The sequence below is a fragment of the Amblyraja radiata genome, chromosome 5 (genome assembly GCF_010909765.2).
Source record: "Amblyraja radiata isolate CabotCenter1 chromosome 5, sAmbRad1.1.pri, whole genome shotgun sequence".
Taxonomy (NCBI): domain Eukaryota; kingdom Metazoa; phylum Chordata; class Chondrichthyes; order Rajiformes; family Rajidae; genus Amblyraja; species Amblyraja radiata.
Window position 1 is genome coordinate 67,220,764 of NC_045960.1, and position 23,384 is coordinate 67,244,147.

At 41.1% G+C, this 23,384-nt stretch overlaps 1 protein-coding gene across 1 annotated transcript in view; it reads left to right on the forward strand.

The window, feature by feature from the left end:
• The window catches only part of mapre3 (microtubule associated protein RP/EB family member 3), a 67,913-nt gene extending 53,050 nt beyond the window's left edge, over positions 1 to 14,863 (forward strand). Inside the window, exons 6-7 of the mRNA XM_033021468.1 lie at positions 4,790 to 4,942; positions 14,066 to 14,863. Coding sequence (XP_032877359.1) covers positions 4,790 to 4,942; positions 14,066 to 14,137 — 225 coding nt within the window. The 3' untranslated portion in view covers positions 14,138 to 14,863. The remainder of the gene's footprint in view (positions 1 to 4,789; positions 4,943 to 14,065) is intronic.
• Positions 14,864 to 23,384: the final 8,521 nt, after the last annotated feature.

Here is a 23,384-nt window from a genome sequence, read left to right on the forward strand (position 1 = left end):
TTTCAGTAACAATTCTGAAGGGAAGTTTTGAAGTTGAGAAGGGTCTTGAGCTTTTATTGGCTTAATTTCACTTTTATTCCAATTCATTCTATAACCTGAAAAGGCACCAAATTGTTCTACATTTGGGATACTAACTTGGGAGTTGGTGATGTATAAAAGTACATCGTCTGCATATAACAAAATCGTGTTATTGGTATGTTTAGTGTTATATCCATGAATACCCGAATGTACTCTAATGCTCTCTGCGAGAGGTTGTATGGCTAAGACAAATAACATTGGTGAAAGGGCGCATCCTTGTCTATTACCCCTGGATAAATGAAATTTAGGTGAAATAATTTGATTTGTCAGTATTCTGGCTGTCGGATTATTATATAACAGCTTCACACATGAAATGAAGTTTTCTTCAAATTGGAATTTTTCCAACACTAAAGAGATAGGCCCATTCCACTTGGTCGAAAGCTTTTTCTGCGTCTAGGGAAATAATTGTTACATCTTCGTTTATCGTTCTGTGTGAGTAAATTATATTAAACAAACGTCTCAAGTTATAAAACAAATGTCGCTTAGGTATAAACCCAGTTTGATCTGGGTGTATTAATTTACTAATATACAGACTTAGTCTGCTTGCCAAAGTCTTGGCTAATATCTTCTGATCTGTATTTAAAAGAGCTATTGCCCTATATGATCCAGGCTCTTCAAGGTTTTTATCTTTTTTTGGAATCAATGTAATAGTAGATTCGGCAAGAATTTGTGGTAAAGTCTGTTCTTTAAATGCCTGAATATAAAGGGCTTGTAAACGTGGGGAAATTCAATCATTAAATTTGTTATAAAATTCATTACTAAACCAATCCGGACCCGGCGTTTTTCCGCTTTTCAATGATTTAATAGTCTCTACAATGTCTTTTATTGTTATCTCTGCCCCCAATTCCTCCCGTTCCTCCTCATTAAGGGATGGGAGATTGCAATTCTCAAGAAAGCTTTTCATCTTTGCAGGATCAGCTGTTGTTTTTGATGAATATAGTGTTTGATAAAATTTTAAGAATCTTTCATTAATATCTTTAGGCAGTGTAAGCAGCTCTCCTTTTTCTGATCTAATTTTTTGAATAGTATGATCCTTCTTTAATTTACGGAGCTGACGTGCCAGCAGTTTATGTGGTTTGTCACCAAATTCAAAATTTTTTTGCTTAGTATAATGAAATACCCTAATAATTTTTGCAGAAAGGATCTGGTTTAATTTAAATTTTAATGCGGCTATCTTATTATGTTTTGCAATGGTTGGGTCAATCGCATTTTCTGTCTAGCTGTTTAATCTGTTTTTCTAATTCCAATTGTTCAGTCTTATTTTTCTTATTTTGAAAAGCTTGGTATGCAATAATACAGCCTCTGATATAGGCCTTGAAAGTTTCCCACAACAACCCTGCAGAAATACCAGGTGTGTCATTTGTCTCAAAGAATATTTTCATCTGTAGCTTCAAATAGTCACAACAACTTGCCTCAGTTAGTATTTGTGGGTTGAATCTCCAAAATGATTTTTATTATACATTCCTTCCAATTTTAAGGAGAACGTTAATGGACAATGGTCCGAAATTATATTATTGTGATATTTTGGGTTATAGGTGAAAGGGATAAGTTTTGCATCTACCAGGAAATAATCAATTTGTGTATACTTTTTGTGAACAGCTGAATAAAAAGAGTATTCTCTTCCGAATGGATTGGTAATCCTCCATAAGTCGGTTATGTTTGTATTATTTATATACGTATTTAAAAGTTCACTCGATTTTGATTTTGAAATACTTTTCCTTTGGCCTGAAGATTTATCCAAGTATTGATCTAATACACAATTTAGGTCTCCTCCAATTATCAGATTCTGCTGGCAGGAGTCTGAGTATATTAAATATTTTATTAAAAAATTGGGGATTGTCGAAAATTAGGAGCATAAACATTCACCATAGTCAGTGGAGTTGAATATAGTTCCCTGGATATTATAATATACCTGCCTTCCTTATCGGCTATAGTTTATTTGTGTTTGAATGGTATACCTTTGCGAATTAGGATTGCTGCTCCTCTTGCTTTGGAAGAAAAAGTAGAATGATATAATTGGCCAATCCAGCTACCCTTCAGCCTGTTGTAAGCTCCATTTTTAAGATGTGTCTCCTGTAGAAATATTATATCAGTATTAATAGATTTTAAATGAGCTAGTACTTTGCCCATTTTAATTGGCTCGTTAACGCCCCTAACGTTCCAACTACAAAATGTAATTTCTCCAATTTTCCTAGCAACATCATCTTGCATTTTAAAACTTACATGGTTTCCTTTGATTCAAATGATCCAACACATTGTTTGAAATATTTCCTTTAATTGCTGGGTGGGTGAGCCCTGTCCCCTTTCCCCCTATCCCCCAGAGATATCTCCAAGAAAAATGTGCATTAATAAAAATAGTTAAGATATTTAGTTTAAAAAAAAGTAGAAAGTGAAAAAGAAAAACAACGGAAATTGCAGCATATAGAAATGCTGCTGGGGAATACCACCCAACGGTGGTTGGGTTAGTGAAAACTTCCGTAGATAATATTAAGTAAGTCCGCTCCTTAAGTTAATAAAAACTAAACAGAACAGACCCCAAAAAGGTTTAACAGTATTTAAATCTGTCAGGGAATCAGCATTCCCAAGAGGTTAAGTATCTTAATGTACTCTAATTAAGCAGTTGAATATTGAGTAATTTGACCAGTATATGGCGCTTATTACTTTCTATTAGTACTGTTTTGACGTATTAACCGACTCAAAGTCAGTGAATTTATGACAACATTGATTACAAATGCCGTTTCACACAGACAAATCTCCCTCTCTCTCTCTCCCTCCATCCCTCTCACGACCTCTCCAAAACTTTCCAAACCAGTCTCTAAACTTTCCGACTTTCAAAAACGTACTCAACACTTTCCAACACTTTCCCAACCAATCTCCCACATTCGTTCTCTCTCTCCCCCTCTCTCTGCCCCTCTCCCTTTACCCCATCCCTCCCTCTCTCCCTCTTCCCTTCCCTCTCTCCCAAAACTTTCCACAACTTCCTCTAACTTACTCTCACTTATATTTCCTCTCATTACCTCTCCCTCCCTCCCTCCCTCCCTCTCTCTCTCTGCCTCTCTACCCCTAGCCCTCCCCCTCTCTCCCTCTCTCTCTGTCTCTCAATCTCTCAAGTTCTCTGCTTGACATATTAACTGACTCTGGGTCAGTAGATTTATAACTACATATTCCTTATAAACACAGTATAAATGAATACAATATAAATGAATTATAAACACAGTGTAAACTCAGTATAAACACAGTGTAACCCTCTTGATTATCATCACGACATAAACTCAGTAACACAGTTACTTATCCTTGACGGGTCCCGCAGTATCTTGAGCAAACTTGAATGCTTTCTCCGGATCGGTAAAAAAGTATTCAGTTGCTTTATGTAACTCGCAATTTGGCTGGATATAATAGGCCAAATCGGAGGTCTGGTATGTCCATCAAAATAGCTCTTGACTTGGTGAAGAGTGCTCTTTTCTTAACGACTTCGGCAGGAAAGTCTCTGAAGATTCGTATGTTTTCACCTTCAAAAGTTAGGTTTTTGTTGTTGGCAACATTCTGCATAATGTCCTCTAGAACATGGCAGTGATGTACCTTCAGAATCAACTGTCTTGGTGGAGCTGTGCTGCCTGACCGGCCTCTCAGAGCTCTGTGAGCCCGGTCAAGTCTAGGTTTTTCATCCAGTTAAAGTACATCTTGCAGTAGTTGGGCCACAAAATCTTGAAGATTTTGACCATGTTCTTTGCCTTCTTTCACTCCAACAATCCTTAGGTTCTGACGTTTAGAACGCCCTTCCAAATCGACATTTTTCTGTCACTTTGGCAAGTAACCTGGAAATGCGCTCCACCTCAGCCGTCGGCCTGTGTGTTGTCTCGGCATTTACAGCAGTAGTAGATTCCAATTCCCAAATAGCCTCGCTTTGTTTATTTGAAGTAGCAAGAATAGGCGCCAACTTACGGCTGATATCGGTTTCAAGCCTGTGGATTTCCCCTTTCAAGGAAGAATTCACCTCCTCTATACAGGCATCTATCTTGTCAATCTTGCCACAGATTTCTGCCTTCCCAGCAGAAATTTCCAGCTTCACAGCTGCAAGTTGCTCTCCCAGTAGTGATCGGATATCCTCCAACACCAGAGGTTGTCTTGTGGCTTCCTCTCGGGGGTGCTCCATACTCGAGGTCGAGGCTTCTTCGGGGCCTTCCACGCCTTCTGCTTGTCGTTTCCTCCATGGTACTCTAGGCAAGCGTCTACGATAGCGTCTACCAGTCATTTAAAATACCAGAGTCGCGTTCTGCTGACATCACTTACGCGACACTGAACGTCTGCCAGTAAGCATTTTAAAATCTGTCCGGTTTAGGTTTTGATGATTTTTTTCAGCGTTTAGCGGAGCGGAGCTAAATGGCGCATGTCCTAAGCCGCCATGGCGCCACTGGAAGTGATGAGCCAGTAGAATTCGCCCCAATGCAATATTTAGCTGAAACATCTTTTAAGAATTTCCATGCCATTGATAAGAAAATGAATGATTTTCTTAATACATATTTCAAAAACAAATTATTTTTCTGCATATCCTGATCAGCATTTGTAGGCATTTAAATATATTTATCTCGTGATAAAATATTAGTTTATCTATCATTCGGCTATCATTATGTCATGCAGGTTACCACTGAATATTTTTACATAAAATGTGCCATTGTAATTTATTAACTTTTTTCTTTTTAAATTCTTAAAGCTAATGGCACTGAAACTGACAGTAGATGGACTTGAGAAGGAGAGAGACTTTTACTTCAGTAAACTAAGAGACATTGAACTCATCTGCCAAGAACATGAAAGTGACAACGTTACTGCAGTTCAGAAGATTGTGGAGATTCTGTATGCAACTGAAGTGCGTATTTCCATTACTGTTATTCCTTTGAAATTCAACTTCAAAGTTCCGAAATATTAATGATAATACTATGTTCTTTAAAATTGATGCCCATAATTATCTTGAAAACCAGAAAGACCCACTGGTTGAAAACCTACATTTTATTCTTCTTCTTAAATATCAACAATATTTTTCTTCATCTAGAAAATTATTAACTGTAACATTTTTTAAGAGTGATAATTTAAGTGGTACACAAATTAACTTTTTAAAAATATTATCCAGTGTTTAGAGCCATAGAGTAAGTAAACAGGCCTTTGGCCCAACTCATCCATGCTGACCAAGTTTCCTAATTAAACTACTCGCACTTACCTGGCTTATTTTCCTCCAAACCATGTACTTACCTAGTTGTCTTTCAAATATCATGATTGTAACCGCCTCTAACACTTCTGGCAGCATGTTACATATGCAGAACACCATCTGTGTGAAAATGTTACCCCTCGGATCCCTTTTAAATTTTGTCCGTTCCTTAAATCTATGTCCTCTTATTTTAGATCCCCTACCGCCGATAAAAAGATTGTTTCTATTTATCTTATGTATGCGTTTGATTTTATATTTCTATAAGGTCACTCCTCGGCCTCCTCTACTGCATTGAAAAGTCTCGTCATTTGCATGTGCATTAAGCAATTAGTTGAAACTAATGAATATTTTGTTGATTTATTTACTTTTTCCACATAAATTTCATGAGTGAATTTCATTCCATATATCAAAATTTTGGGTAATAATTTATGAACTCTGTTGGGGCAAGTTTCTATTATCTCAACAGCCGTACCACTGGGAGAGGTGCAACTCCCTGGTTCATTCACCCCTTCCCATGCTACCACTCATTCACTGTGATCATGGCTGATCATCCACATTCAGTACCCAGTTCCTGCCTTCTCACCGTATCCCCTGGCTCCGCTATCTTTAAGAGCTCTATCTCTCTTGAAAGCATCCAGAGAATTGGCCTCCACTGCCTTCTGAGGCAGAGAATTCCACAGATTCACAACTCTCTGGGTGAAAAAGCTGTTCCCCATCTCCGTTCTAAATAGCCTACCTCTTATTCTTAAACTGTGGCCTCTGGTTCTGGACTCCCCCAACATCGGGAACATGTTACCTGCCTCTAGCGTGTCCAATCCCTCAATAATCTTATATGTTTCAATAAGATATCCTCTCATCCTTCTAAATTCCAGAATGTACAAGCCCAGCCGCTTCATTCTATCAACATATGACGGTCCCGCCATCCTGGGAATTAACCTCGTGAACCTACGCTGCACCCTCAATACAAGAATGTCCTTCCTCAAATTTGGAGACCAAAGCTGCACACAATACTCCAGGTGTGGTCTCACTAGGGCCCTATACAACTGCAGAAGGACCTCTTTGCTCCTATACTTAACTCCTCTTGTTATGAAGGCCAACATGCCATTCGCTTTGCTCACTGCCTGCTGTACCTGCATGCTTACTTTCAGTGAGTGATGAACAAGGGCCCCCAGATCTCTTTGTACTTCCCTTTTTCCCAATGACACCATTCAGATAATAATCTGCCTTCCTGTTTTTGCCACCAAAGTGGATAACCTCACATTTATCCACATTAAACCCCATCTGCCATGCATCCGCCCACTCACCCAACCTGTCCAAGTCACCCTGCATCCTCATAGCATCCCCCTCACAGTTCACACTGCCACCCAGCTTTGTGTCATCTGCAAATTTGCTAATGTTACTTTGAATCCCTTCATCTAATCATTGACGTATATTGTAAATAGCTGCGGTCCCAGCACCGAGCCTTGCGGTACCCCACTAGTCACTGCCTGCCATTCTGAAAGGGACTGAAATCCCTACTCTTTGTTTCCTGTCTGCCAACCAATTTTCTATCCATGTCAGTACCCTACCCCCAATACCGTGCACTCTAATTTTGCCCACTGATCTCCTATGTGGGACCTTATCAAATGCTTTCTGAATGTTCAGGTGCACTACATCCACTGGGTCTCCCTTATCCATTTTCCTAGTTACATCCTCAAAAAACTCCAGAAGAATAGTCAAGCATTATTTCCCCTTCGTAAATCCATGCTGACTTGGGCTGATCCTGTTACTGCTATCCAAATGCTCTGCTATTTCATCTTTTATAATTGACACTAGCATCTTCTCCACCACTGATGTCAGGCTAACTGGCCTATAATTCCCTGTTTTCTCTCTCCCGCCTTTCTTAAAAAGTGGGATAACATTAACTACCCTCCAGTCCACAGGAACTGATCCTGAATCTATAGAACATTGGAGAATGATCACCAATACGTCCACGATTTCTGGAGCCACTTCCTTAAGTACCCTGGGATGCAGATCATCAGGCCCTGGGGATTTATCAGCCTTCAGTCCCATCAGTCTACCCAATACCATTTCCTGCCTAATGTTAATTTTTCCCATGCAACTGCAGGAGATGTAACACCTATACCTCTGCCCTCGCCTCCATCCAGGAACCCCAGCAGTCTATCCAGGTGCGACTGAGATTCACATGTATTTGTTCAAGCCTCGTCTACCACATTCGGTGTTCCTGATGTCGCCTCCTTTACATCAGCGAGACCAAGGGTAGACTAGGCAACTGTATTGCTGAATACTTGCACTCGTTCCGCCAAGGTCTGCTTGATCTCCTGGTTGCTAACAATTTTAACTCCCTTTCCCCTTGCCATACTGACCTTTCTGTCCTTGGGCCTCCTACATTGCCTGAGTGAGGCTATGCTCAAACTAGACGTGCAGTGCCTCATATTCCACTTGGGTATCTTCAAACCCAACAATATGAATGTTTAAGATAGACACAAAATACAGTGTTGCAGTTCCTTCGCACACATATGAATATTGAATTCTATAATTTTAAGTAAACCTCCCTAACCCCCTGTCTCTGTCCTGTGCTCCCCTACCATGCGCATCCGTTTATCCCACTATCATGCCCCAGCTACCCTGCCTCTTTCTACTCTTCACTGATCTTCCATCTCTGAGTCCCTCTTATCCTCATCCCACTCTTTCCTCCCTCCCCCTCCCCTTCCTCCCATGACATAACATTTCATCCTCTTCTCCCCTTTAATAAGGGAGTCAAAAGGAGTCACCCTTTGACTCCTTTTCACCTCAAACCTTTGACACTTACTCCATCCATCTGCTAATCAAACTGCCTCACCTGTATCCACCTATCACTTGCCAGGCTCCCCCCCCCCCCCCCAACTACAACCAATCTGAAGAAGGGCCCTGACCCAAAACGTTGCCTGTCTATTCCCTCCACAAATGTGCTTGACCCACCGTGTTCTTCCTGCAACATGTGTTTTACTGACTCTTATGACCCTATTTACAAAATGAAATTTGACACCAATTAACATTGAAAGAAGATCTTCTCTTGTGATATTCTAAACCTAGAAGGTTACTCTGGGATTCTGGGTGGCTTAAGAAGGTCCTGTCTGTCATGCTTTTCCGGGCCATGGTGTTTTTGTTGAAAATTTCTGCACCTTATGGGTTGGTAAATTATAATGGTGAGGATGACTGTTCCCTTTAACCGGAAATTAGCGTGATCACCACTCGGGATTAATCCTATCCACCACTTGACAGACTAGAGCAGGAAAAAGCCAAGAGAAAATGCATTTAAATAGACTGCTTGATTGCAGAAAATAATATTTTTACTTTGCTTTGTCACTTGACTTTCTGACCAGTTGTCTCACTTTTCAAATTAAGCTGCTGAAACATTTGAAATGAAAAAAATTCTGCATAGTGATAAGCTGTGCGCATCATCCTCTTTTCCATGTCAGGACCCCCTCCCCCACCCAACCCAAGTCTTTATTTTGGTACACGGCATGTTTAGGATCTAGAAGAATATGTTGGGAAATTCCAATTTTTTAATAGAAAAGAGCCACCATTAATTTCTATGATAATACCCTTACCTGTCTTTTGTACCTGTAATGTCGTGCTCTGCCAGGATCTGACGTTTAATTTTTAATATAGTAAATACAGTGACAGTCCTTTTTACATCCAGTGCTTCTGACTTTTTCAACCCATTTATAAATTTGCTGGACTCCATTTGGTGACCATCTCCTGTAAGTTGATGAGAGCAAGACATTGGTCGAAGTTGGATATTGTGTACTGGATATTCCGCCTCAAGACCCATCTCTTCACCTCTGCCTATCCTTAGCCCCACGTCCCCCTCCCTTTTCATCTGTGCGTTAATTGCCTCATATTGTGTTTTGTATTGAATTCTGTCTTTACTTTGTGTACTAGTCATGTCTCTACTATTTATTTCATTCCCCTTACATGTTTTTCCTCTACCTGCTAAATTTTTGTAAGGTGTCCTTGAGACTCTTGAAAGGCGCCCATAAATAAAATTTATTATTATTTATTATTACTGCGGCAGATAAAACCGGAATTCTTGAAGTTGTTTCATTTGAGGAGAAAATTGTTTTTTTTGCAATCAGAGATTGAACAATTAAAGTTTAGTTTGAGATGTAGAAATGTTTGCGAAATGACCTGGAGCTGCAGTGCCTCAAAGAAATTCTAGATAGTGAAAATTATTTTCAATGAAGTATATGCTAATGGCATGTAACATCTTCAGCTGGAGGGCCAGATTGACAATCCAATTCAGTTCCAAGAGTTACACATGTGAAATATGATTTACTTATACTATTCAAAATAACATACTGATATTTTATCATGTTTTATGAAGGCCAAATACTGTAATTGTATAGCAACATGGCTTCGGTTCAGATTGTTGCCAAACATCTACAAATAATAAAAAGACCTCAATAACTACAGAGGACGTTACCGGAATGTTAGGGATAGGGAGATATTGGGCTTGTTTGTTCCACATGCAACATAAAAAAAAGTTATGGAGTACAAATCGAATTCTCAAAATGGGATACTTCAATAGACAATAGACAATTGGTGATGGAGTAGGCCATTCGGCCCTTCAAGCCAGCACCGCCATTCAATGTGGTTATGGCTGATCATCCACAATCAGTACCCTGTTCCTGCCTTCTCCCCATATCCCCTGACTCCGCTATCTTCAAGAGCCCTATCTAACTCTCTCTTGAAAGCATCCAGTGAATTGGCCCCTTGCCTTCTGAGGCAGAGAATTCCACAGATTCACAACTCTCTGGGTGAAAAGGTTTTTCCTCATCTCCGTTCTAAATGACTTACCCCATATTCTTAAACTGTGGCCCCTGGTTCTGGATTCCGCCAACATCGTGAACATGTTTCCTGCCTCTAGTGTGTCCAAACCCTTAATAATCTTATATATTTCAATAAGATCTCCTTTCATCCTTTTAAATTCCAGAATATACACGCCCAGCCGCTCCATTCTCTCAGTATATGACAATCTCGCCATCCCGGAAATGAACCTTGTGAACCTTCGTTGCACTCCCTCAACAGCAAGAATGTCCTTCCTCAAATGTGGAGACAAACTGCACACAATATTCCAGGTGTGGTCTCACTAGGGCCCTGTAGAACTGCAGAAGGACCTCTTTACTCCTATACTGAACTTCTCTTGTTATGAAGGCCAACATGCCACTCGCTTTCTTCAGTGCCTGGTGTACCTGCATGCTTACTTTCATTGACTGATGAGCAAAGACCCCCAGATCCCTTTGTACGTTCCCTTTTCCCAACTTGACATCATTTAGATAATAATCTTACTTCCTGTTTTTGCTACCAAAGTGGATAACCTCATATTTATCCACCTTAAACTGCATCTGCCCACTCACCCAACCTGTCCAAGTCACCCTGCATTCTCATAGCATCCTCTTCATAGTTCACACTGCCACCCAGCTTCATGTCATCTGCAAATTTGCTAATGTTACGTAATCCCTTCATCTAAATCATTAATATATATTGTAAATAGCTGCGGTCCAAACACCGAGCCTTGCGGTACGCCACTAGTCACTGCCTGCCATTCTGAAAGGGACCCGTTAATCCCTACTCTTTTTTTCTGACTGTCAACCATGTCAGCACTCTACCCCCAATACCATGTGCCCTAATTTTGCCCCCTAATCTCCTATGTGGGACCTTATCAAATGCTTTGTGAAAGTCCAGGTACACTACATCCACTGGCTCTCCCTTGTCCGTTTTCCTAGTTACATCCTCAAAAAATTCCAGAAGATTAGTCAAGTATGATTTCCCCTTCGTATATCCACGCTGACTCGGACCGATCCTGTTACTGCTATCTAAATGTGCTGCTATTTTATCTTTTATAATTGACTCCTGCATCTTCTCCACCACCAATTTCAGGCTAACTGGTCTATAATTCCCTGTTTTCTCTCTCCCGCATTTCTTAAAAAGTGGGATAACTTTAGCTACCCTCAAATTCACAGGAACTGATCCTGAATCTATAGAACATTGGAAAATGATCACCAATGTGTCCACGATTTCTAGAGCCACTTCCTTAAGTACCCTGGGATGCAGACCATCAGCCCTGGGAATTTATCAGCTTTCAGTCCCATCAGTATACCCAACACCATTTCCTGTCTAATGTGGATTTCCTTCAGTTCCTCCGTCACCCCAGACCCTCTGGTTAGTATATCAGGAAGATTGTTTGTGTCCTCCTTGGTGAAGACGGATCCAAAGTACCTGTTCAACTCATCTGCCATTTCCTTGTTCTCCATAATAAATTCACCCTTTTCTGTCTTCAACGGTCCAACTTTGGTCTTAACTAATTTTTTCCTCGTCACATACCTAAAGAAACTTTTACTATCCTCCTTTATGATCTTGACTAGCTTACCTTCGTACATCATCTTTTCTCCCCATATACTGTCAGCCACAGTAGCCCCTTACTCCTCTTGGATTCTTTCTTCCTCTTTGGAATGATCTGATCCTGCACCTTCTGTATTATTCCCAGAAATACCTGCCATTGTTGTTCCACTGTCATCCCTGCTAGGGTATCTTTCCAGTCAACTTTGGCCCGCTCCTCCCTCATGGCTCCATAGTCCCCTTTGTTCAACTGTAACACTGACACCTCCGATTTACCCTTCTCCCTCTCAAATTGTAGATTAAAACATCATATTATGGTCACTACCTCCTAATGGCTCCTTAACCTCAAGTTACCTTATCAAATCTGGTTCATTACATAACACTAAATCCATAATTGCCTTCTCCCTGGTAGGCTCCAGAACAAGCTGCTCCAAGAATCTATCACGGAGGCACTCCACAAACTCCCTTTCTTGGGGTCCAGTTCCAACCTGATTTTCCCAGTCTACCTGCATGTTGAAATCTCCCATAACAACCGTAGCTTTACCGTTAATACATGCCAATTTTAACTCTTGATTCAACTTGCACCCTATATCCAGGTTACTGTTTGGGGGCCTGTAGATAAGTCCCATTAGGGTATTTTTACCCTTACAATTCCTTAGTTCTATCCATACTGACTCCGCATCTCCTGTTTCAATGTCACCCCTTGTAAGGGACTGAATTTCATTCCTCACGAACAGAGCAACCCCACCCCCTCTGCCCACCTGTCTGTCTTTTCAATAGGATGTATAGCATTGAATATTCAGTTCCCAGCCCTGGCCCTCTTGCAGCCATGTCTCTGTAATTCCCACAACATAATTCTTGCCAATTTCTAACTGAGCCTCAAGCACGTTCACTTTATTTCTTATTCTCCTCCCCTCTCACTCCAGTCCCTATTGGCCCTGACCTTACTAGCCCTGACCTTACTATCTTATGCCTTATCGAACTTTCCTTCCCATGAATTCGGGAGTCTTTTGTAACTTTTCCTGTACTCGCTTCCTCTTTAACTCCATCTTTATACTACCTATCTATATCTATGTCAATATCTATATCTCTTTCTCCATCTGTATCTATATATACAAAGATAGCAAATTATTATTTCTGGCAAGTGTTTCCATACCATAAGAATACTGTTTGGGAGTAGACTCAGAGGCAAATGTAACGAGCCAGCACAAACACGTTGGACCTTATGGTATAAATTTGAACAATTCTACCAAAATTCTTTCAATTTGAACTATTATTGTACAACGTACACAAGAAACCACACGGGGAATGAAAAGTTGGAGGACATATTTCATAATCAATTCTTATACATCTTATTGTTAATTCATGTTTATCACAGTAGCACAGCAGCTCTAGAAAGAGCTCTAGGTCCACTCCTGATCTGAGGACCCAATACTGTTGAATTTGTATGCTCTATAACCATGTGAGTTTACCCTGGGTGCTCTGACTTCTTCTCACGTCACAAGCGCATGATAGTTCAGAGGTTAATTGGTTACTATAAATTACACCCTTGGTGAAATTGGTGGACGTGAGAAAGAGAGAATGGGTGACAGAAAAAATAATTGGAGAATGGAATTGTTGAATTGGAGTTGAGAGTCTGCATGGACTCGATGTGCCAAATGGCTTTCATATAGTGTTAGAAAATATGACAACTATAAAATAAGTTGAGTGTTATTGGTGTTATGCATTGGTAATTACAATAAGTTTATTTCACTTGTTATTGAGTGTTACTGGAATTGTGAAATTAAAGCAGAAAATGCTGGAAATACTCAGCTGACCAGGTAGCATCTCTGGAAATGGAAATGGTTAATATTCCAGGTCATTGGCCTTTCATCAGAATGTGTAGGAAGGAACTGCAGATGCTGGTTTAAACCGAAGATAGACACAAAATGTTGGAGTAACTCAAAGGGGCAGGCAGCATCTCTGGAGAGAAGGAATGGGTGACGTTTCGGGTCGAGACTCTTCTTCAGACTCCATGGGTGACGTTTCGGGTCGAGACCCTTCTTCTGATTCAGTTTGAAGAAGGGTCTCGACCCGAAACGTCACCCATTCCTTCTCTTCAGAGATGCTGCCTGTCCCGCTGAGTTACTCCAGCATTTTGTGCCTTTCATCAGAAGTTGGATTTCTGTTAATTTCGGGACGTTTCTGAAACAAACATTTAAGTTGCAATGAGCTTGAAACTAGTACAATCCCATTGGCAGCAGTTTCATTTTCAGCAATATTCTCTAATTTTCTTATCCCGCGATCAAATTTTGATTGCTAACACTCCTGTTCAGCACATTGGAGTGTTTTATTATGTTCGTGCTATTTACATGTGAGTTATTTAGTCCCGATGAATTAACAAAATGTATTTTTGTACTGCAGGATGGATTTGCCCCACCAGAGGATGACAACATTAATATAAATCACCCAGAAGATGACCAGGATGAATATTAAGTCTATGTAATTGCTATCTGTACCTTTCCCAATCTGTCTGCTCTCTGTGATTGAGAACCTCCCAGGCTGTTTACTAACATTAATTAGAGTTGAGTTTCTACAGCCACTACACAATCACAATAAATCTGTACACTCTGCATCACAGATTGCTACAACTATATCATCCTCATCACTATTACTGGCAAACTGTATTATAAAATATATTTAATTTGTATATTTTTCTTAAATGAGTACCTTGCACTTTGGTTTGAAAGTAATCAGAAATCCTGGATGATAATGCAAGTTGTTTGCCTTTGTATTATAAGCAGCATGCAATTTAGATTTATTTGAAAGTTAAAAGAGCTTGGATATCCTTGCAGTCACTATAATTTCTGAAAGCATGTGGATATTTTAGCAAATGGTTTATGACAGGGAAGATGGTGATTTTACAGTTTTACGCAAATTCGATTTGAAAAACAGTGACTTGACTGATTGAGGTCGGAGTTTAGTTTTAATGCTTTTAAGAGTAATTATTTATTATAGTTTGCTATATACATAAGGAATAAGGGACACTTTTTGATGTGACTGAGACTAACTAAATTCCAGCTGCTTTTTCATCAAACACTACTAAAATATGCCTTTTGTCATCACATTTTGCACCCTCTGATACTGTGCCCATGACACCGATGTGCGGAAACAAAACTTGCATCTGTGAAAATTTATTTAAAATAAACGTGTGAAAAATAACAGATGCTTTGTATACTTAATGCCTCTATTGCTAATATAAATGCATGTTTAACATATATTAGTTTTGATGCATTTCAGTCAGAAGATGACTGCTGGCAAGTGAAGTCAAATTCATGTGTCATATGCACGTACAGTGAGAAATAAGTACAATAAAAATCTTGCTTGAGTAGCATTGCAGGAAGACTGATTCCGACAACTTACAAAAACATAAATTATATATTAATTAGACATTGGTTCTACAAGATGGTGAGTAGAAATAACTGTTTAGAACAGCAAATTATGAGTGCGAAAGACTATTTGTTTATGGTAGTGCAAGAGGTGGTCCTTAATGTTCTGTTGCCAAGGTAGGATTAGGGTTATATAGGTTGTTCAAGAACCTTATAGTTGTAGGAAAGCTGCTGTTCCTGAACCAGGTGATGTGGGATTTCAAGCTTCTGTACCTCCTCTTGGATGCTAGCAACAATAAAAAGGGCATGGTCTGGATGTGATATATATATCTTTGGTGACATATGCCAGCTTCTTGAGGCTGTGCCTCATGGAAATGCTTTTAATGGAAAACTCTGCCCATGATGCACTGCGCTGAGTCCACCACTGTCTGAAGCCGCATGTGTTCCTGTCTGTTGGAAATGCCGCACCAGGTGATGATGCAACCGGTGAGGATACTTTCTGTAGAATATTTGGTGACGTACCAAATCTCTTTAAACTTCTAAAAAGGTAGAGCTGCTGGTACACCACCTTCATGATTGCATCTATGTGTGATCCCAGTGCTGATCATCTGAGGTAATTGGACTAAAAAAATGAAAAGACTTCATCAATGTCAGCTTGTGAATGTTAACTTTCCTAATATTAAAAGCTGAGAAAACTGGCTCAATGCTTCAAAGCTGCATCTCAGAGCACGGATTGGATCTCTAATTTGAACACACTGGAACGTACAGTGCCCTCCATAATGTTTGGGATAAAGACTCATCATTTATTTATTTGCCTTGGTACTCCACAATTTGAGATTTGTAATAGAAAAAATCACATGTGGTTAAAGTGCACATTGTCAGATTTTATTAAAGGGTATTTTTATACATTTTGGTTTCACCATGTAGAAATTACAGCAGTGTTTATACATAGACCCCCATTTCAGAGCACCGTAATGTTTGGGACACAGCAATGTAATGTAAATAAAAGTAGTCATGTTTAGTATTTTGTAGAAGTCCCCATCAGTTTTATATGCTGAAGAGATAACTGAAGTGGACCAGCCCCCTTAGTTTATGCAAATCTTTTGCATGCAATGACTGCTTGAAGTCTGCGATTCATGGACATCATCCATGGGTGGCTTCTCTGGTGATGCTCTGCCAGGCCTGTATTGTAGCCATCTTTAGTTTATGCTTGTTTTGGGGGCTAGTACCCTTCGGTTTTCTCTTCAGCATATAAAAGGCATGCTCAATTGGGTTCAGATCAGGTGATTGACTAGGCCACTCAAGAATTGACCATTTTTTAGCTTTGAAAAAAACCTCTGTTGCTTTAGCAATAAGTTTGGGATCATTGTCTTGCTGTAGAAAAAAACGCCGGCCAATGAGTTTTGAGGCATTTGTTTTAACTTAGGCAGATAGGACATGTCTATACACTTCAGAATTCATTATGCTACTACCATCAGCAGTTATATCATCAATGAAGATAAGTGAGCCAGTACCTTCAGCAGCCATACATGCCCAGGCCATAACACCTCAACCACCATGTTTCACAGATGAGGTGGTATGCTTTGGATCTTGGGCAGTTCCTTCTCTCCTCCATACTTTGATCTTGCCATTACTCTGATATAAGTTAATCGTCGTTTCATCTGTCCAAAATTCCTTTTTCCAGAACTGTGGTTGCTCTTTTAAGTACTTCTTGGCAAACTGTAACCTGGTCATCCTATTTTTGCAGCTAACCAGTGGTTTGCATCTTGCAGTGTAGCCTCTGTATTTCTGTTCATGAAGTCTTCTGTGGACAGTGGTCATTGACAAATCCACACCTGACTCCTGTTTCTGATCCGTTGGACAGGTGTTTGGGGATTTTCTTTATAATAGAGAGAATTCTTCTGTCATGATCTGTGGAGGTCTTCCTTGGTCTGCCAGTCCCTTTGCGATTAGTAAACTCACCATCGCTCTCTTTTTAATGATGTTCCAAACAGTTGATTTTGGTAAGCCTAAGGTTTAAACATTATGGTGCCCTGAAATAGGGGGACAATGTATAAACACAGCTTAAAGGGCCTGTCCCACTTACGTGTCCTTGGCACGCAAATTACGTGACCTCGTGGTCGTGTTGATCCGAGACGGTCGAGCGAAGTTCGGGCGCGATTACATGCGTACGCACAGCCATCTGGAGCACGTGACGTCATTTGAAGATGGACACAATGCTGGAGTAACTCAGCGGGACCTGAGGAGACTAAAGAAGGTCCATCTGTCTCCTCAGATTCTGGTGAACTTCTACCGCTGCACCATCGAGAGCATCCTTACCAACTGTATCACAGTATGGTATGGCAACTGCTCTGTCTCTGACCGGAAAGCACTGCAGAGGGTGGTGAAAATTGTCCAACGCATCACCGGTTCCTCACTCCCCTCCATTGAGTGTCCATAGCAAGCGATGTCTGCGAAGGGCATCGTCAAGGACTGCTCTCACCCCAGCCACAGACTGTTTACCCTCCTACCATTCGGGAGGCGCTACAGGTCTCTCCGTTGCCGGACCAGCAGGTCCAGGAACAGCTTCTACCCTGCGGCTGTTACATTACTTAACTCTGTACCTCGGTGATTGCCAGTCACCCCCCCCCCCCCCCCCCCCCCCGGACATTCCTTCCACCAGAAATATTGTATACGTAAATATAAATTTATTGCTCATATTCTATGTTCGCTCTTATGGGGAGATGCTAACTGCATTTCGTTGTCTCTGTACTGTACACTGCACAATGACAATAAAGTTTGAATCTGAATCTGAATCTGAGCATCTCCGGAGAGAAGGATTGGGTGACGTTTCGTGTTGAGACTTCTTCAGTCTGAAAAGAAGGGTCTTGACCCGAAACGTCACCCATTGCTTCTCTCCAGAGATGCTGCCGGTCCCGCTGAGTTACTCCTGCATTTTGTGTCTATCTTCAATTTTCTTGGCCCCACTCTGGGAGTAGAATTGGGGGCGGATCCAGACCGCAACGGCCGTGAGCCCCAGGCCGAGCTCGGCGATCGTTTGCCTGCTTCTGCTGCTGTTGAAGGTGAGACGTTGCGTCGCGCCAGGGTCTTGGGCCTGTCCCACTTTGGCCGTCAATTCCGCGACAGGCCTTGGCGCGCGAAGATTTAGTTCACTGCAAAAATTTTGGATCCCCGCCTGATGTCGGGACCGGCCCCGCACAACTCCATACCCCTCCGCGCTTCTACGTGGGACCAGCCCCGCGCGGCCATACGGTGCCCGTACGCCTCAAGCGACCATGAGGTCGCGTAATTTGCGAGCCAAGGATGCGTAAGTGGGACAGGCCCTGTAATTTCTGCATGGTGAAACCAAAATGTATAAAAATACCCTTTTATAAAATCTGACAATGTGCACTTTAACCACATATGAATTATTTTATTACAAATCTCAAATTGTGGAGTACAGAGGCAAATAAATAAATAATGAGTCTTTGTCCCAAACAATATGTAGGGCACTGTACTTGCCACTATTTTTAAGAAAGACCACTGTTTGTCCTGTATGTTGCTGAGCTGAGAATCCTGCCCTACTGACTGATGAGAACATATTGTAATTATCTGCTCTCTGACAGCACTGTCTCAGCAATGAATGACCCATGGGTTGCTGTGGAGAGTTGCCTTTGAGGACAGCTGGGAGCGAGGCTGGGGCAAACACTTAATAATGAATCCTTATGAATGATCTGTACCCTGGCTGGCAAAGTGGGTGTGGGCATTGCTGGGAGCTAACAGTACCTGCTCCATGTGTTCACATTCTGCCCCCAGACCCTACAGTTTGTCATCACCGCTGTTGAATATAATGGAAACTACTGTCCCCACTCTTGCTTGACTGTACAAGCACTTAAAGCGAGTGAACACATAAAAAATGTTACAACAGTGAACTCTGTCGGCTTGATAAAGCTTTGCAGTCAGAGAAAGAGAGGAGGACACAGCATTTTTGTCACATCCAACACATGATGATGAGAGGCCGGAGTAGCTAGTCAATTTGTAAACACATAGAGCATAGCAACAGGGAGAGCAGGGCTTCAGGCCATGTTGTGGGCACGTTAATATACTAACAACCCGTTTATACGTTGACTGTCAGTGCTCTCATTAATGTGAAGATATACTGAGCACAAACTAAGGCACCAGTGGAAACTGATTCAACAATTAGGTTGTACTGAGCTACTTAAAACTTGTCCTAAGTTTGAAGTGGTAGGTCAAATCACTCCACAGAGATGACAGCATAAACTGCCACTGTTTTGTAGTATATCTCATAAGCTCATCTGGTTTTTATGGCCAATATTTGTCACGCTGCGAACATCACTGAAAATATTATCTATTGAGTGCCATATTTCAATTGTGGGAGCTTAATGTATTTCCTCAGCGGTTAAGAGTGTTTATTTGTCGTATGCACCAGGAACAATGTAATTCTTATTTACTAGAGTTTGACAGGAATATAAATTGACAGAAATACAGAGCGAAACAATAAATTATCTGTTACAATGGGTAACCAGACCATAATAGTGAAAGTCAAATTACGTAGTGGATTCTATTAAAAAAGAGTCCATTAGGATCGTTTTTATGAAATTAGGTTGTATTTCGGGTTGTGCACAGTGGTTCAAGGGAAGGTTGATGGGAAGAAGTTGTTCTTGAACCTGAGGGTTACTGTTCCAGGCTCCTGTACCTTCTCGACAAGAGTAACAGGATGAGAGTGTGACCAGGGTGGTGTGCGTCTGATGATATTAGGCTGCTTTCTTGAGGTAGAGATTCCTGTAGATTCCTTTGATGGTGGGGAGATCAATACCCATGATGGAACAAGCAATGTTCATCATCTTCTGCAGCTTTCTTCGTTTTTGACCATTTGAGATACCAAACCAGAGCATGATATAATCAGTCAGTATCTGTAGAAGTTGGATAGACAATTCGGTGAGATGCTGAATCTTCTCAAACCTCCACAGAAGTAGAGTCATTGATGACCTTTCTTTGTGGTTGCATCTATGTGCTGGGTCTTGGAGAGATTTTCAGAGATATGCATGCTCAAGAACTTGTTAACTGAGTAAGCAGCCTTGAGGTGCTATGTGCTAATGCTCATTGAAGAGGAAGTGCTGTTGCCAATTCATATTGGTTGAGGTCTGTTGATGATGAAGTTGAGGATCCAGTTCCCTGAGTTGATGATATGTTTGGAGGGGATGTTGCTGTTGAACATTCAGAACAATCAAACAACAGTCTAACATTTGTGTTCTTGTTGTCCAAGTGGTCCAATGGTGACCCGGCAAAATAGCGTCTGCTGTCGATCTGTTGTGGTGGTAGGCAAAGTGACTACTCTTCCAAAATAAATTAACTAGCTGTAAATAACTTCCCCAAGTGTGCAGGTGAGCTGGAGGGAAAGTGGAATGATTTCAATGGGATTAGTATAGGTGGATGCTTGATGAATAATCCAGATTTAGTAGGCTGACAAATCTACTTCCCTGGTAGACAATAAATGCTGGAGTATCTCAGCGGGACAGGCAGCATCTCTGGAGAGAAGGAATGAATGATGTATCGGGTCGAGACCCTTCTTCAGACTGATGTCAGGGGAGTGGGCAGTACAGAGATAAAATGTAGTCGGAGACAGTAAGACTGGTGGGAGAACTGGGAGGGAGGAGGGGATGGAGAGAGAGGGAAAGCAAGGGTTATTTGAAGTTAGAGAAGTCAATGTTCATACCGCTGGGGTGCAAGCTACCCAAGCGAAATATGAGGTGCTGTTCCTCCAATTTGTGCTGGGCCTCACTCTGACAATGGTGGAGGTCCAGGACAGAAAGGTCAGTGTGGGAATGGAAGGAGGAGTTCAAGTGTTGAGCAACCGGGAGATCAGGTAGGTTTAGGCGGAGTGTTCAGCGAAACGATAGCCGAGCCTGCGCTTGGTCTCACCGATATACAAGATTCCACACCTGGAACAGCGGATACAATGGATGAGATTGAAGGAGGTGCAAGTGAACCTCTGCCTCACCTGAAAAGATTGTCTGGGTCCTTGGACGGAGTCGAGGGGGGAGATTTAGGGACAGGTGTTGCATCTCCTGCGGTTGCTGGGGAAAGTACCTGGGGAGGGAGTAGTTTGGGTGGGAAGGGACTTATTTGACCAGGGAGCTACGGAGGGAATGCTCTCAGCGTGAAGAGGTGGAGATGGGAAGATGTGGTCCGTCCAAGGACCTCAACAGTCTTTTCAGATGAGGCGTGATTCACTTGCACCTTCTCCAACACAAAATCTATTTCCCTGATGGGTGAACCTATTGTGCTCAAAGCTCTACCCTGTTAGTGGCAATGTTATAAAATTTTGAGATTTTAAAAATCAAGTCTGCAAGTTATCCCATCAGATAAAGCATAAAAAGAAGTTTAATTTGACACCTAATTCACTTTCATATCTTCAGTATTAAAATAGTTATGGCCATTTTCATACTCGGTGCATATTAGCATCTTGTTCCCTATTGTTTTTCCATTGACTTAACTCAAAAGCTGTGATCAAGGACAGTCAAAAGCCCATAACTTTCTTAAAAATTAAGAGAACTGAATGAGATTTTCAGTTATTATAGATTGAAGCATTCTGAAACAAATATGAAACAATCTTACTTGGATGACCTGAAATTAAAGCATATAATTAGTTAGTTACCTAATTGTAGCTAATTACAAAATTCAATTACTAGATCTAAACATCTATCCATTTCTTAAGAAAAGGTTAACATTTTTAAATAGCCTGTGTCTAAATAACATTCACACAAGAATTCACAATATAACATGATTTTTAAATATCATTGTCATGAATTTATAGGCCAAATGGAAGGAATTTAGTGTTTAATTCCCGTAAATTAATGCCCATTTTAATCATCTTGCGAGTGGGATTTTGTGGAATGGGATCGATTGGAACGTTGCGGTTTGCAGTGAATTTAAACCCCATATCGGCAGGAAAAACACTGCTGGTTCGTAAGGTGCCTAAATCACATTTTCACAACGTAAAATTTGGATTAAAGTAATCCTAAAAAGCACGTTTATATGTAAAATAAACGGCTTTCCTTTAACTGTCCCGTACGAGAAATCCATCCCGTTGTCGGCGTTGACGGCGTTAGAAGTCGATTTTTATTTTACTCCAGCAATTAAATTATCCAGCAATGTTTTTTAAAAACTTGATAGAACAGATGTCGGAGCGATTTCTCTGCAGCAGCTAAACAGCCTGAGAAAATGGACTTCGACAGGCAGGAGAAAACGGTATTTTAATCCCGACCCCCTCTCAAAGGCGCCAAAGTCGCGCACACGGCCAGTGGCAGAACTGCAGCGCCGCTGAAGGTAAGTTTTGTAACATACCTACTGTTAGTTTCAGCTTTAGAGATACTGTGTGGAAGCAGGTCCTTTGGCCCACCGTGTCTGCACAGACCACGATCACCCGTACACTGGTTCTACCCACAATCTTCAAAATATTTACTGAACTGTATGCAAAAAAAAGAATTTCACTGTACCTTGGTACATGTGACAATAAAGAACCTTCTCATTGTCCATATTTTTACAACGGTGGGGAATTTAGCAATGGTAAGTTTTTCACCAAGAGAGTTGTGAATCTGTGGAATTCTGTGCCACAGAAGGCAGTGATGGCCAATTCACTGGATGTTTTCAAGAGAGTTAGATATTGCTCTAGGGCTACTGGAATCAAGAGATATGGGGAGAAAGTAGGAACGGGGTACTGATTTTGGATGATCAGCCATGATCATATTGGAGTGCTGGCTCGATGGGCCGAGTGGCTTACTCTATTTTCTATGTAATATATTTAAATATCAATGGTAGTTTGTTAGACTATTGGAGTTGGCTATTGCCAGGCACTTGCAAGACTTCCAGTTGGATATTTTTTGATGCCCTTTGAGTTATGCAGAGGATACCCTTGTTTGTGTATGAACTTCCCTGAATGTATCTTATATTTTCTGGTGTATTTGTGATTTTTTTTGTGTTGTCAGTCTTGGGTAAGCACTAAACTCTTTCTCTGAGACAACATCACAGTGTTATTCTCCATCACCAACAATAGAAATGGAGGAGGTGGAGAGGCTATTAAAAAGGCAGAAAAACCAGAAATCTCCAGGACTGGACAATGTTTCCCCCTCTACTCTCAAGCTCTGTGCCGAACAACTAGCACCAGTCTACACAGACATTTTTCAACCAGTCCCTGCAAACCTGTACTGTCCCTGCCTGCTTCAAAGTCTCCACTATTGTCCCTGTACACAAAAAGCCAAGGATTACTGGTCTTAATGACTACAGGCCTGTCGCACTGACCTCTGTAGTCATGAAGACCCTTGAAAGACTTGTGCTGGCCAAACTGAAAAATA